Here is a 16,451-nt window from a genome sequence, read left to right as displayed (position 1 = left end):
ACATAACATAATCATCCATGCAGTAATTATCCAAAGGGAGGATCTTAACTATTTGCTTAGTTAAATCCAGGTGGTGACTTTTTATTTTTTTGGACGGGCAGTGTATTTTGGATAAAAACCTGGAGGCTTGTGACTGTCCCATAGACTGTAATAGCAGTGTCAAGGTCCATAAAAAGTATAAAAGTCGTCATTAGAATACTCCATCTGCCATTAGACGTGAAATCTGAGTTATATGAAGTGACAGGAACAGTTTTTTTAAGCGCAGAAAACAAAAATAACGACTTTATTCAATAATTCCTTTGTCAACGGTGTCCTATGTGTCTCTTCATATCACTGTATGCTGTGTATGCTCTTCTGTGTCATCCACGCCACAAGGATGTGCTGTTTCTACATGTATTTAGATTTGATTTGAAATAAAACAGCGCATCATTGTGGCGCGGATGACACAAAAGAGCATACGGTGATATGGAGACAGAGAGGAGACCGTTGACAAAGGAATTATTGAATAAAGTTGTTATTTTTGTTTTCTTTGCTTACAAAAAGTGTTCCTGACGCTTCATATAACCCAGATTGCACGTCTGATGTTAGTATTCTGATGACGACTTTCATACCATTTATGGACCTTGACACTGTTATTTATTTGGCAGTCTATGGGACAGTCTCAAGCCTCCCGGTTTTCATCCAAATTATCTTAAATTGTTTTCCGAAGACAAACAGAGTTTTTACGGGTTTGGAACGACATGGGGGTAAGTGAATAATGACAAAATGTTCATTTTGGGGTGGAGTATCCCTTTAATTATAGAAATAGTCAACTAATAAGATTATTTTACTCTTCATAAATAACATAATGTACTTGCTTATACCTGCTAACATCCCTAATGAAGAGCTGTTGCATTAAAACAGACCTGAAATCGTGTTTGCTTCTGCTATACAAGTGCCTAAATAAACATTGAACACTGTTAAGCACTGTACACACCCTCAGTGCTCATTGCTATATGAGCTCATATATATTGTAGCATTTCGTGCTAGTTTTACAAAGTATATACCAGTGTCCTAACAGTTCACTTAAAAAGGCAATACATTTTAGCTGTGTGGCCTGTTTGAAACACTCTAGGTCTAAACTAAAGATGTTACATTAATATGATATGCACATTAATATGTAACATTTTCACTTAATGTATAAACTGCATCGTTTGGAATTATTGTTATACTTTCAGGTCAGTTAGTTTCTCTGTGCAACATCTGTCTGCTGAAGATAATAGTGTCAAAGTGTTGAAATACAAGTGATTTTATTCCTCTGTTCATGATATCCAGATGTAGGAGGAAAAGTTTTTGCTGCCATTAACTAAAATCAAATAGTTTACAGCTTTTCAGAAACAAGAACAGATGGGCAGAAGGTTTGAAAATGAAATTCGCCTTTTTATATAAACTGTCTCTGATGACTTGTTTTTAATTACATTTTCTTGTTCTTATAGCTTCCTTGATATTTAAGTGTCCGTCAAACACTGGAAAGTTAGTTATGCTTGTTGGACAATAACACGTAAAATGGAATATGTATTTTTGAGCTAGAAGCTAGACATTATGTACAAGCTTTATTTATGAGTATTATTTACTTGCGTAAATGTTGATTGCTGGTACTGTTTATTTGTATTATATTGCTGTTGCAGAATGTTTAGAATGTATTTAGTACATACTGAGCAGCTAAAATGTTTTATGGCCTGAGTGACTCAATTGTAAATAATTCAAATAACTGTAAATAATAATCTCTAGGTCAGTGTTGAGTAATTTGAAATTGTGTCAGAATTAAAGTAAATGATTGTATGACTATTCATTTTTTTCTTTCTCCCTTTTTTATTGCAGAGCAAGAATTCTTACACAGAAATATACATACACAGGATATACACAGTGTACTATTGTTACAATAATAGTAGCATCAAAACGATAAAATTCTAAATAATCGCATTTTGTTACAAACGCTTATACAATAAAAATAATTAGCCACGTTTTTAATTTTGTGTTTTTATATGTTTTTGGATTATTGGTTTAAGCTACAGAATGCACATTTAGTCTCCATGTCTTCAATAATCTCAAAGAATCAACTGAACACCAGATATAGTCATCATAATTATCAGATCCTCCTGTCCACCCTCTTGTTCCTGGCCCTGGGCATCACAGAAATTCCACTTCGCTGGTTTGAATCCTGTCTCACTGGCAGGTCTTTCAGGGTGCCCTGGGGAGGGGAGGTATCTAAAGCACATCAGCTGTCATTGGGGTTCCTCAGGGATCAGTTCTTGGACCCCTCCTCTTCTCCATATACACTATATCACTGGGACCCATCATACAGGCACATGGTTTCTCCTACCATTGCTATGCTGATGACACAGCTCTATCTTTCATTACAACCAGTTGATGCAACGGTAGCTGCACGGATCTCAGGCTGCCTGGCGGACATCTCGGCCTGGATGAAAGAACATCACCTACAGCTCAATCTGGCTAAGACTGAGCTTGTTTTCCCTGCCACTCCAACTCTACAGCACGCCTTCACCATCCAGTCAGTGCAATTACCCCATTAAGTTCGGTCAGAAATCTTTGTGTAATCTTTAATGACCAGCTGACTTTCAAAGACCACATTGCAAAAACTGCTCGATCTTTCAGGTTTGCATTGCACAACAATCATCAAGATCAGGCCTTTCCTAACGGAGCACGCTGCACAACTTCTTGTCCATGCCCTTGTCATTTCTAGGCTGGACTTCTAGCTGGACTTCCATCAAACACAATCAAACCTCTACAAATGATTCAGAATGCCACGGCTCGACTGGTCTTCAATGAGCCCAAAAGGGCCCACGTCACACCTCTCCTTATCTCCATGCACTGGCTACCGGTTGCGGCTCGCATCAAGGTCATTCTTGCATATAGAACAGAGGTCTCCAACCCTGCTCCTGGAGAGCTACTGTCCTGCAGATTTCAGCTCCAACCCCAATCAAACACACCTGAACCAGCTAATCAAGGTGTTCAGGGCTACTTGATAATTACAGACAGGTGTGTTGGAGCAGGGTTGGAACTGAAGTCTGCAGGATGGTAGCTCTCCAGGAGCAGGGTTGAAGATCCCTGATATAGAACAACCATAGGCTCAGCCCCCGCACTTTTTGAACCGAATTAGTCCCTCCGATTCGTAAATGAATCAATCAGACGGGTTCTGTGAACAGGTTATCGACTCATTGAAAGCATTCGACTCGGATCCGCTGTTCATTCATCATCACGCGCTTCGTACGTCAAAATGTCGAAAGAGGCGCGCAGAAATTGTGGATGATTTCGTGAGTATGTGACGAGGCATTAGAGTGAACTGGGTTAGGGGTGCAAGAAATGGCGTCAAAACGTCCGTTTTGCGATGCAGACTTTTTGTGTGCTGTTTGTCACGATGTTTTCGATCGCCCTGTGGTGCTTCTGTGCGGCCACAGTTTCTGCAAAGACTGCATTGAGCGGTACTGGAGTGTCAATGACTCAAGACAGTGTCCAATGTGCAGACAAACATCTGCTAACACTCCTTCCCTTAACTTGGCTCTTGGAAACTTATGTCAAGCATTCCTGCATCACAAACGGCATTTAGAGGAGCTGTGTGAAGTTCACCAGGAGAAACGGACTCTGGTGTGTTGTGATGATGAGCAGTTACTGTGTGAGATTTGTGAACAATCTGAGGAGCACAGAAATCACACAAGCCGTCCAGTTCAAGAGGTCGTGGAGGAACATAAGGTATCTTGTAGATGTATAACATTTTAATGTTAGGTCAACTTTTGAATATTGAATTCTCTGATAAGTCAAGTGTCTTAATTTTAGGGAGTTCTGCGGTCAGAACTTGATCTCCTGAAGGAGAACATAGAGCTCATGCAGCAATCTGACTTTGAGTGTGATTTATTGGCTCTTAAGATGAATGTAAGTTTTATAAATTATTTACAAATGCTAAAGGCTGCACCAAGTAACTTTTTACATAGTCACAAAACTTTTAAACCTAAACATGTTTAGGTTTCTGTACAAATTACTGTAATGATGAAATATAATTTTTAATAAATCTTGATTATGAATTCATTTTTAAAATGTAAGCATGAACCCCCGACCCCACCCCTAAACATAACCATCACTGTGGCGTAAGCTGATCATAAGGAAATGTACGGATGAGATTGCACAATTTGAAACAATTAAAAAATAATTAAAATTTTGTCGGTGCACCTTTAATGTAGTCAACTTGGCACGTTATAAATGTTGCAATAGTATAGAGTAAGCATTAAAGGGATACTCCATCCCAAAATGAAAATTTTGTCATTAATCACTTACCCCCATGTCGTTCCAAACCCGTTAAAGCTTCGTTCGTCTTCGGAACACAATTTAAGATATTTTGGATGAAAACCGGGAGGCTTGTGACTGTTGTCTGCCAAGTAAATTGCACTGTCAAGGTCCAGAAAAGTATGAAAGACATCAATCATCAAAATAGTCCATCTGCCATCAGTGGTTCAACCATAATGTTATGAAGCGACGAGAATACATTTTGTACGCGAAGAAACAAAAATAACGACTTTATTCAGCAATTCGTCTCCTCTGTGTCACCGTAGCACCATTTTGGAGAATATAAGCTGGACACAAGCAGCGTACGCTATTCTGTGTCAGCCGCACTGCACGGATGCTCTGTTTTCATTCAAATCAAAGCGTAAATACACATAGAAAACGTATCCTTGTGTCACGGCTGACACAGAATAGTGTAAGCAGTTTGCGTTCAGCGGATATTTTCCAAAATGGCGCTAAGGTGTTGTGGAGAGACTCAGAGGAGACAAATAGTTGAATAAAGTCATTATTTTTGTTTTCTTCTCGTACAAAAAGTATTCTCGTTGCTTCATAACATTACAGTTAAACCGCTGATGGCAGATGGACTATTTTGACGATGTCTTTCATACTTTTCTGGACCTTGACAGTGTAATTTACTTGGCAGTCTATGGGACAGTCACAAGCCTCCCGGTTTTCATCCAAAAATATCTTAAATTGTGTTCCGAACAAAGCTTTATGGGTTTGAAACCACATGGGGGTAAGTGAGTAAGAAAATCGAATCAAGGCTGGGTTTAAGTATAATCACAATCACCAAATTCAAAAACAAAAAGAAAAGTCTAATTAAAAAAAAAACCAAGAAAAAAAGACGATTAATAAAAAAAAACTGTTCCTATTTCCTGCATTTTCAATAGAATTATGTTTTATTAAAGTGAATTCAAAAATTGCTAAAAGTAAACTGTTCCTATTTCCTGCATTTTCAATAGAACTTCAAGGACACTTTGGCGAGGTAAGCAGGGTTTCTTCTCCAACTATTGACAATCAAGCATAAGTTCTCACTGCTTAATATTTTTTTCCAGAGTCCAGTGCAAACCTGAGGATCCAGAGATGACTCCAGGAGATCTCATTGACATTCCAAAGTATGTGGGCAACTTTAATCACAAAGTTTGGCAGAAAATCAGACGATCTATCATTTACAGTGAGTCTATCTATAATTCAAACTCCTGTAAATACACAAAATACAGCCTTTCTTTCAGTGTTTCATTTCTGCTCTTAAACACTCTTTCTCTTAGCTCCTGTGGTTCTGGACCCTAACACAGCCAACTTTCACCTAACATTATCTGTTGATCCGACAAGTGTGCGGAATCTCAATAAATCTGAGGTGATTAATGAGCAGAGTAACAATAACATTGAGAGATTTGCTGATTGTCCCTGTGTTCTGGGCTATGTGGGATATTCCACTGGGAAGCACACTTGGGACGTTGACGTGGAGGAGAACACGTCCTGGATGGTGGGTGTCGCCGTAGAGTCTGTCCAAAGAAGAGGAACCAGCGGCTTGCCCAGTGGAGTCTGGTGTATCGGGCTTGACGGGGAGGTACTTAGTGTCACGGATCCTCTGGAGTCACGTGTCCCGCTGCACGGATTTGTGAAACCCACAGTAGTGAGGGTAAACCTGGACTTGAGTGCAGGACGGCTGTCGTTCTCAGATCTTCTGGGACAGACGGTCTATCACACCTTCACACACAATTTCACTGAGAAGGTCTTTCCATTCTTTTATACTAAGTGCCATTTTCCTCTCACTATTCTGCCTAAATCGTTCAATAAAGAAATCTAAAGTGCCTTTGCATTCAGTTTTGTCTTTTGCTTCTCCAAGGCAGATTTAAATTTGAGTTGAAGTACTTCATTACATTTACTAAATTTAGTTTTTACGAACATTTCATTGCTATAGTATGTCTTGTGTTTGACGGAAAAGACAGCCTTAATATTTCTGCTTTTGCTGTATTCTTGAGGTTATTGTGGTGGTTTAGTAAGCATTAAAATTTAGTAAGCTTTAAAAAAAAATTTACATTGGTGTTATAGTCATTTATATGGGCTATTTTTTGTAATGACTTTTACTGAATGTTTAAGGTTAAGCAAGAAGTTAATTTGTTATGCAAAAGTTCATTTGTGTTTTCATTACCAAAATAAAGCATTGCATTATAAAAGAGGGGAGAAAGTGATGTCTTGGTACTTGTTTGTGTTCAGTTGCCATCAGTAAAGATGCATTAAATTTGAAATGTTTAAATAGTTAATATAATGATATGTAATTTTTAAGAATCATAACTCATAAACTTGTCTCAATCCAACAGGTTAAGCTACCTGAATGAACAAGTCTTTTAATTAAATCAGTTGAAGCAGGGCATAATACTGATTGTATTGATATATATATATATATATATATTATATTTTGCTTACATGTAATATCATATTTTATACATTAGCTTTTTATGGTGCATATAATATAAAAATATTGCTGGACAAAAAAAATCCTTATTTTCATTCAGAGGCCCAACTAAGCAAAAAAAAAAAAATGCAATTTGGTGTTAAAGTTACAGAAAAAACTATGAATCAGAAGGCACAAAGCATGTAGAGGATTGTGTAAAACAGGATTTCAGCAAGGTTTTGAGCAAAACATGACACTCCATGTATAGTGTTAAATTAATTCCTTCCGCAGAAAGATATAGTCCCTGCTATAGTATCCTCAGCGCGTTGCTGTTTCTTGCGCAGTGATACAGTTAACAGGTAATTCGGGTCGCTTTACTAAGGCTGATTAACCAATCAACATCCAGCACCGGATACGGGTTACTTGTCTGAGCTCGCTGAATTCTGTAGTGGTGGTCGAGGTGGCGAAATGGGGTCGTTTTCTGACGAACATTTATCGTGCCCTGTTTGTTTTCAGATTTTCGACGATCCTGTGATTCTTCTCTGCGGCCACAGTGTCTGCAGAGCCTGTGTTGAGCAGTACTGGAGGGTCAAGGGTGAAAGAGTGTGTCCAGTGTGCAGAGAAATGTCTGCTACGAACAATCCTCCTCTGAACTTGGCTTTGAAAAACTTATGCCAGGTGTTCCTGGATCACAGGCGGCATTTAGAGGAGCTGTGTGAAGTTCACCAGGAGAAACGGACTCTGGTGTGTTGTGATGATGAGCAGTTACTGTGTGAGATTTGTAGACAATCAGAGGAGCACAGAAATCACACATATCGTCCAATTCAAGAGGTCGCTGAGGAACGTAAGGTGGGCCTATTATATGGTGTAGAATATATTGGAAAGATATTTATTGTAACAGTAATATGGTAACGATAGACTTTTGAACACAGGGACTGCTTTACTTTTAAATAGTTTATTCAGGTAAAATGTAGGCGTACTGGAGTAGTTGTGCTGTTTTTGAATCATACCAGTGAATCGATTCTTTTGAATCAGTTCACGTATAGCTGCAGATTATGTCAGTCGGTGTAGATCTTCTGCTTTGTGAGTGAATCACTCAACCGATTCGTCGATTTATCAAAATATACGTATTACAAATTAACAAAGATTCTCCAGAAAGTTTAAACATAATAAGCATTATCTCCAAAGATGACGACTTGATTTTTTTCCTTTCTATAAAACTACTTTAAAATGTCTCAATTTTAGGGAGTTCTCCGTTCTCAACTTGATCTTCTGACAAGAAGAAGGAAGATGATGCAAGATGCTGGAATTCACTGTGATTGCATGGTTGACCACATAATGGTAAGACTAAGTTTTGTTTTCCAAATTTTACTGTAAAGTTTTGCTATGTAAATTCACATTGGAAATGATTCTCATAAAATGCTGTTTAATTCTGCAAAGCGTCTATAATTATAATGTATCCTACACCATGCTCCTTTAATGTCTGTGTAATGTATAGACATTAATGTTTTTATTTTTATTTCCTTTGAATCCATTCAGAATCAGGCCACATTAATCGAGAATACAAGCAATTGTCATTTTGAATCTCTCCATCGGTTCCTACACGAAGAAGAACAGGCCATGCTTGAAGAACTAAATCAGGAAACAGAGCAGAAAGCAGACCGCATCCAACAGAAGATGCTGAAGATAAATGAGGATGTCATCTCTCTCTCAAACACTATTGGACACTTAGAAAAGGAACTGGAGAATGGAGACATCAGAATAATTCAAGTTAGCCATTTATTTTGTGTCTTCTGTCAACTTCTTCCCACTCCAGGTAGTACAGAAGTACAGTAAAATACATGTCAAACCTCCCTGCCCTGCATCTAATACTTGTTACTTACTCATTTTGGGGTGCTGATTCCAAAAATAGTGCCTGTTTTGCTCTAGCATGTTACAGTCTTGTATTATCCCTTAATCTTAGCTCATTTTCACATGTGCGAATTATTTTGAAGGCATTATTTTATTCATGATCCTGATGTACCCCATAAATCATTTGAAAAATCTTCATTCTTTGTAAAAACTCTTCACCACATACAGTTTTTTGATTGATATTTTAAACACTGCATTTTCAAATTAGGTAATAATAGCCCCTGCAGGGCTCGGGCTGTTATGTTAATTTGATAGGTATTTTTTCACACAGTTTTATTACTAATAATTTTAACATGTTAAATGTTTTCTACAATTAATGTATTAGCACATTTAAAAAATTGTTTGAGGTTTTTATTAACTCTTATCTCCTGCATTTTAGAACTTCAAAGAAACACTTAAGAGGTAAGTAAGCTTTTTTCTTTCCTCCTTCCTCCTGCCACTTGTTTATGAAGATTCAAAGCATCAGTGCTTACTGTTGAATGTTTTTTTCAGAGCCCAGTGCAAATTCCAGGCTCCAGAGATCACTTCAGGAGACCTCCTTGACTCTGCAAAGTATTTGGGCAACTTCGAGCTCAATGTTTGGAAGAAAATGAGAAACCGTTTCAGTTACAGTGAGTCAGTCCTTACACAGTCATGGCCAAAAGTTTTGGCAGTGACAAATTTTGTGTTCTGCAACATTTGCAGGTTAAGCTGTTGTGGTGTTCATTCGCACTGTTTCTAGATTATTGTGTAGAGTGATCAGATGCATGTTAAATAATTGCTAAAAGCTTCATTGGCCAAAAATTTTACTTTTCACAAAAACTAATTTCACTCTTTTTTGATCCTGACACAAAACGACCAGCTAACATTAATTGATTAATCATGTCAGCCGCACATGTGAAAGTGTGAATAATTACTAGTCAGGTTATATCACTATCATACTAATAAGAGCAAACTGATTGCTATAAAAGGAGGGAAGAAGTGCTTCCAATCATTGTGTTCTTGTAAGCAGTGGTTACCTCCAAAGAAACGCATGCAGCCATCATCGCTTTGCATCAAAATGGCCTCACATGCAAGGAAATTGCTGCAAAGGATATTGCACCTGAAAGAACCATTTATCGGATCATCAAGAACTTCAAGGAGAGAGGTTCACCTGCAGTGAAGAAGTCTTCAGGACGTCCCAGAGTGTCCAGCAAGCAGCAGGACCGTCTCCTCCTGAGGAGTCAGCTACAGAATCGTGTCTCCAGCAGTGCAGAGCTTGCTCAGGAATGGCAGCAGGTTGGTGTGAGAGCATCTACACGCACAGTGAAGTGAAGACTTTTGGACATTTGGCTTGGTGTCAAGAAGGGCAGCAAAGAAGCCACTTCTCTCCAAGAAAAATGTAGAGGACAGACTGAAATTCTGCAGGAAGTACAAGGATTGGACAGCAGAAGACTGGAGCAAAGTTATTTTCTCTGATGAAGCTCCCTTCCGACTGTTTGGGACATCTGGAAACCGATTGTTTTGGAGAAAAAAGGTGAACACTACCATGAGTCCTGTGACCTGCCAATAGTGAAGCATCCTGAGACCATCCATGTGTGGGGTTTCTTTTCAACCGAGGGAGTGGGTTCTCTCATAATTCTGCCCAAAAACACTGCCGTGAGTCCTGCAAGACCGACTTCTTAGAGCCCGACCGATATATCGGCCGGCCGATATTATCGGCCGATATGAGCTAATTGCATTTAAATCGGCATCGGCGTTTATAACGGCCGATGAAACATAAAAAAAACAGAGTCTCATGCTTCACTCATGTTATGAGTGTTGCATAGTTTGCCCACCAGAGGGAGCTCTGCAGCTCCCCAGTTGACAACAGCGCCAGAAATCCACTACAGAAGAAAGCTATCAGCCGAGCCACTGAGATGTACTCTTTTGAGGTGAGTCTGTTGTTCGTCATGTGAAATGATTGTAGATTTAGTTCATACACTGTATATAAAAACAGTGCGGTAGTTCTAGCTAACGGTCCTATCATTATCACTTCTAAATATTCTGTAAACATCACTTACAGCCGCTAATGCATTGCTATATTAGATTAGCCACAAAGCTAATACCATGTTATCAGTGGAAGAGCGCGAACGTTAATAAGAGGTCAAACTATAACGTTAGCGTTTAACTTATTCTAAATATATCTGCAGTATTTCCCACATAATGACCGCGTAACTGTGGCAGGGGGGCGCGTGTAGTCAATGACTAGAAGTTATGTACAGCGTGCCTCGAAAAAACAACAACAACTGTTACGTTATTCAAACGCAAACATAGCTTCCTTTTTAAGCAGGCCCCTTAAATGCTTGCTATTAACTTGTTTGAAGGTGGTTCTTCTTAAAATTGACAGCGGTGTGTTCATGACACTAACGTTAACCAATCAACTTCGAATTGATTCCGTAATCTTCCGGTAACAGTAGGCTAACTTTACGTTCGCCAGCGCATGACGATGTTTTGATTCAGACTGCACAAAGAGAAGAGGAGAAGATATACGGGTCCGTTGTGAATGTGTCTGTGAGAGCAAATATAGTGTAGTTACAGTAACTACAGTAGGTGCGTCAGAAATATTAAACCAGAGGGGACATGTAAATAAATGTGAGCTGAACAAGCGCTTTTTTTTTCTTCTTTTTTTTACAGATTGTTTCAAAGCAGCTTTACAGACATAACAGGAAAATGTTGTAATAATATAGTTAAATATAAGTAGGTAATAGGTAATACCTATTGCTTGACAAATAAAATATATATATATATATATATTATTTTATATTTCTCATTTTTTGCCTATGTAGGAGATCCCTGTTTTATTATTATTATAATTCTAATGATGACATGAGTAATGATACATGGTGATATTATTAATACACATGCTTATTCTTTCTCTGTCTCTCTTTCTGCCCTACAGATGGCTGAAAAAGGTGAACGCTGTAGCAGCAAAGTGTGGGACTACTTCTGCAAAGATTCCTCTAATGCAGTGTTCTTTTGATCATTAAAAAATATATACTTTTGATGTGCAATTGTTTAGTCATTGAGACTGTAATCTAAGGCTTTTTTTAACATAATCCCTTCTGGAAAATGGTTTATACAGCCCACATACATAGAACAGGCAGATATTTTACTATTGAATGTTGTAAGTGTAGTTTATAGGAAATGGGTCTAATATCCAGTTTATTTTCAAAATCAAAATATCGGCTTATAAATCGGCTCTTTTCAATACACCATACCAATTTGAACATACAAGCGATTTTAAAGCATTCAGTCACAAAAATCAAAACGTCCTGCAAGACCGACTTCTTCCAGTGATCCATGAGCAATTTGGTGATGATCCGTGCATTTTCCAGCATAATGGAGCAACATGTCACAAAGGAAGAGTGATCAAGAAGTGTCTTGAAGACCATTACATTGAAATTTTGGATCAGTAGCCAGGCAACTCCCCGGATCTCAATCCCAAAGAGAACCTGTGGTCAGCTCTCAAAAGGCAAGTGGACAAGCAGAAGCCCACAAATTGTGATCAACTCTGAGAACTAATAAGGCAAGAATGGATCGCCATCAGTCAGGAATTGGCCCAGAAGCTAATTGTGAATTGCAGAGGTTATGAAGATCAAGGTTCACCACTGTAAATATTGACACATATTTCTTTTTGCCAATAAAAGCCTTTAAAACTTATGATATTCTAATCACTGTTTTTCAGTATACCATAGAAACATGTGGAAAACTGATTTTACAAATACTGAAGCAGCAAACTTTGCAAAACATAAAATTTATGTCACTGCCAAAACTTTTGGCCATGACTGTATATTTAGCAGCCATATCACCCTGTAGCCCAAGACTGGTTGCCCACTAAAGCTAAGCAGGGCTGAGCCTGGACAAAAGCCAGAACAAAAGCCAGAACTAATGCTGTGTCGTAGTGATGACTGACGTTATCGCGCGACTCTTTTAGCGTGTTTTGAAGGCAGATCAACGTTCACGATGAAACAAATATGTGCAACTGTAACGAAGCAGAGATCAGTTAGTTCCTCACTTTCCGCGCTGAAGCTGAGATTGTTCGCCAGTTCAGTGAAAGTTAACATGCCTAGCGTTTTCAAATTGTACATTACACGTCACACCCTGATATCATGTGTCTTCACGGGACCTTTACGGGTTGTGTGTGTAATCACTGGCAGTGTGAAAGGAGCAAAATCTAGCGACCCGGGAACAATTGTCGGGACACATTACCTGTGTATTTTACGGAATCGCAGTGTGAAAGGGGCTTAAGTTGCTGCTGGAAGAGGTGTTAGTGAGGCCAGCATGGGGTGCTCACCCTATGGTCTGTGTGGGTCCTAACGCCCCAGTGTAGTGACGGGGACACTATACTCTAAAAAGCACCGTCCTTTGGATGAGATGTTAAACCAAGGTCCTTACTCTCTTACGAAATTAAAACCAAAATCACCCACTTTGAAAAAGAGTAGGGTATGACCCTGGCATCCTGGCCAAATTCCCATTGACCTCTGACCATCATGGCCTCCTAATTAACCTCATACACTGATTGGCTTCATCACTCCGTCTCCTCTCCACCAATAAACTGGTGTGTGGTGGGCGTTCTGGCACATCCAGGTGGATGTTGCTCACTGTTGGTGGTTGAGGAGACCCCATCCCCCCCCCCCCCTTCATGTAAAGCACTTTGAGTTCCCAGAAAAGCGCTGAATAAACGTAACAAATTATTATTATTATTATTATATTTAATGCACTAATACAACATTTTGTCTCATTATTTTTAATCTTCATGCAAACCTCGGATAGGTCCTGTGGTGCTGGACCTCAACACTGCTTGCCATCAACTGTCAGCGTGCACCAATCTGACTACTATATCGAACCACGAAGATCTTATGGAGGAAGACGGGCAGGAATGCCTGCCTCTCAATAGAGAGAGATTTGCTGATTGTCCCTGTGTTCTGGGCTATGTGGGATATTCCACTGGGAAGCACACTTGGGACGTTGACGTGGAGGAGAACACGTCCTGGATGGTGGGTGTCGCCGTAGAGTCTGTCCAAAGAAGAGGAACCAACGGCTTGCCCAGAGGAATCTGGTGTATGGGGCTTGACGGGGATGTACTTAGTGTCACGGATCCTCTGGAGTCACGTGTCCCGCTGCACGGATTTGCGAAACCCACAGTAGTGAGGGTAAACCTGGACTTGAGTGCAGGACGGCTGTCGTTCTCAGATCTTCTGGGACAGACGGTCTATCACACCTTCACTCACAATTTCACTGAGAAGGTCTTTCCATTCTTCTACAATGAGTGTGCATACCCTATTAGTATTCTGCCTGTTGTTGAATCTAAAGAGAAATAAAGAGAATAATGTTGCCTTTCAGATACAGTGTTCTTGATGTTGTTTTAGTTTTTTCCGCTTGTTGCTGCTATTGATATGGCTGTAGTTCCAAGGTCACTAAAGTTTGTAATGACTTTAAGGTATGTTCAGAATTCTGTGAACAATTTGGATTATGCATGTTACTGGTATAGCTTTAAGTTTTATTTTGAATGAAACTTGTTTATCTTTGTGGAAAATCCTAAGTTACAGAACCCCATAGGAAAATGCTTTGCCATTCCTCCTGTTTGTGAAATAAAACTGGGTTGAGTTCAATGTAGTGAGCCTTTTCATTTTAGTATGAACTTGAATCACACCCTTCTTGGGGACGGGATAGTACTATTTTTAGTATTTAAAATAATTAAAATTAATACTTCATTCATAATTAAAATTACAGATATTATATTTATAAAGATAATATTTTATGGGCCGCAGCTGAAGAATCTTTCGGTTGGCTTTGTCCTCCCAAACACTTCCTACAATCACACTATCAAAGAGTGAAACCAAAGTGCAAAAACAAACTTTTATAAACCTTGTAAAATAACTAAAAGTATCTGAAGTGCTTGAGTTATAAATGCTCAGACTATTAATGAGTCTGAGGTGCATGTTAATAAACTTCATAAAATCATATAGTCAATCATATAAATCAGTTTATTGATTAGAACTCTGATTGGTTTGATCATATGATGATGAATGAATTACAGAACAACTTAACCCCTTAACTGTCACCCCCATTTTTTAAAATAGGCATTAAAGTGCACTATCCAAACTTAAATTGTTGTATTTTATGAACACTTTGGAATATAGACCTAAGGTTGGTCTCTTTTTAAAGAAGAAAATTAGCAGATTTTGGCAAAAATGAAAGTATCAAAAAGTTATAGAAGTTTAAATGTACTGTAAATAAAATGTGCTATATTAATTTTATTTTATTTTATTTATTATAAATATTTTACATAACAGGTTTTACTCTGAAATTGGTATAAAATTAAAGCCTTGTGTCTAAATAAGTTATGTACCAAATTTGAAGTTGATATGAAAAAAATTGAGGTTTCTGTGAGATTTTATTTAGGGCGTCATACCACAAACAGCCACTGGGAGCCATCAAAACTCCTTTGAATTTTGTTTGATGAATTTTTCCCTAGATTTCTCTGTAAATTTTACTTCAATACTCAAAATAACCACCAAATATGGAATCCTGAGACTCAGACCTTTCCAATGATATGTTTGTTGCCAAGATTATAAAAAGTTTTTGATTCTAAAAGACCGTAATGCATTTTGTAATGTGACACTTGACACTGCCCACTAAGGGGGAGGAGACCGCCATAAGATTTTAAAGTACCATTTCCATGGTAACGCAATGTCCGATTTCAAAATGGTTTTTCACAGGATGAATCTTGGGCTTCTAAGCTTTCAAACGACATATAATTTATGATGATTACTAAAAGATTTTATAGAGAAAAAGGACAACAACAAAAAGAGCGCCAAGCATCCCACAGGTGGGACGGTGACAGTTAAGGGGTTTTAAACTGAATTTAAAAAACTGATTTTTGATTATAAAATTACAGCAATTTGTTAGTTTCTTTGATTTATCAATAATAAGCCAGAGAGGAAGAAATCCAACACTTTATTATTAATTTATTAACACTTAATTTATTTTTTAATACTTTTGCCATTTTATTCAACTCTTACTAAAACTTTCTTTAAAATAAATGTCAAATTAAAAAGTAATTACAGATTATTATTAGAGAATATGATTTATATAACAAACAAGACATGGTCAAATCGCCTACAGTTGGTTAGTTATGTATGTATCATTTGTTGATTTTGAACCCAATCAACGTTCTACATTCCAAATCATTTTATGATTATGACGTCGTAATGGGAAAAGAGTCTATACGTGTATAGTGAAGATAATGAGAAAACAGAAAAAAGAATTTCACGGAGAAGTTAAATATTTTTGGAGCTAGAAAATGTTTCAAGATAGTTGTGGAACATCCCTTGGCTTTCGCCCGTTTCTGCCATCAATCATCCGGCAGTGTAACTATGTACAGATTCTGTCCGAGCATCGAGAGTCTGTGAATGTGAAGCCCACTGGCCAGACACCCACGCACCTACAACTCCTGGTGACTGGAAACAAGCATAGCTTTGGTCTGCTCGACGCTAACCAGACAACCATGCCTAGATCTTTAATTACAACTGAAAGGCCAGGCAGAGAAGTTAGTAAATTCACGGTGTCGACTCTGCCTCCGCTGGTTCGTACGGCTGCTGTCAAGACGGATAAACCCCGAGCTCCGCTTCTGCAGTCTGTTCCTCTGCCACAGGTTCTGACTCGAACCCCTGACGAGGAACCAGCCACAGGAGACAAGCAAAGCCCGCTCCATCAAAGGAACGGTGGCTATAAAAACAAGCGGCTACGCAAAGACAAACAGCAAAAGCCATTAAGGCTCCTAACCGTGCATGACATACCGCCA

The 16,451-nt window shown here is 38.6% G+C and overlaps 2 protein-coding genes across 3 annotated transcripts; both read left to right on the top strand.

Annotated features, from left to right (window-relative positions):
* Positions 1-3,045: 3,045 nt before the first annotated feature.
* Positions 3,046-6,155, top strand: LOC109051123 (E3 ubiquitin-protein ligase TRIM39-like). Of its 2 annotated transcripts, XM_042753221.1 has the most exons (5): positions 3,047-3,750; positions 3,835-3,930; positions 5,298-5,320; positions 5,391-5,509; positions 5,604-6,155. In XM_042753221.1, exons 1-5 carry the CDS (start codon positions 3,364-3,366, stop codon positions 6,143-6,145), a joined length of 1,167 nt encoding a protein of 388 aa, XP_042609155.1. In that variant the 5' UTR covers positions 3,047-3,363; the 3' UTR covers positions 6,146-6,155. The 2 variants fall into 2 exon arrangements, with proteins under 2 accessions (XP_042609156.1, XP_042609155.1); XM_042753222.1 differs by lacking the exon at positions 3,835-3,930 and having other exon boundaries at positions 3,046-3,750.
* A 973-nt stretch (positions 6,156-7,128) lies between these two features.
* trim35-40 (tripartite motif containing 35-40) lies at positions 7,129-14,262 on the top strand. Its single transcript, XM_019068668.2, has 6 exons — positions 7,129-7,582; positions 7,979-8,074; positions 8,273-8,503; positions 9,024-9,046; positions 9,137-9,255; positions 13,418-14,262. The coding sequence occupies exons 1-6, from the start codon at positions 7,202-7,204 to the stop codon at positions 13,963-13,965; spliced, it is 1,398 nt and encodes a 465-aa protein (XP_018924213.1). The 5' UTR covers positions 7,129-7,201; the 3' UTR covers positions 13,966-14,262.
* The last annotated feature ends 2,189 nt before the right edge of the window (positions 14,263-16,451 follow it).

Source organism: Cyprinus carpio, chromosome B25, assembly GCF_018340385.1.
Source record: "Cyprinus carpio isolate SPL01 chromosome B25, ASM1834038v1, whole genome shotgun sequence".
NCBI lineage: Eukaryota > Metazoa > Chordata > Actinopteri > Cypriniformes > Cyprinidae > Cyprinus > Cyprinus carpio.
Note: the sequence above shows the minus strand (reverse complement) of the source record. Positions and strands in the feature narration are given on the sequence as shown.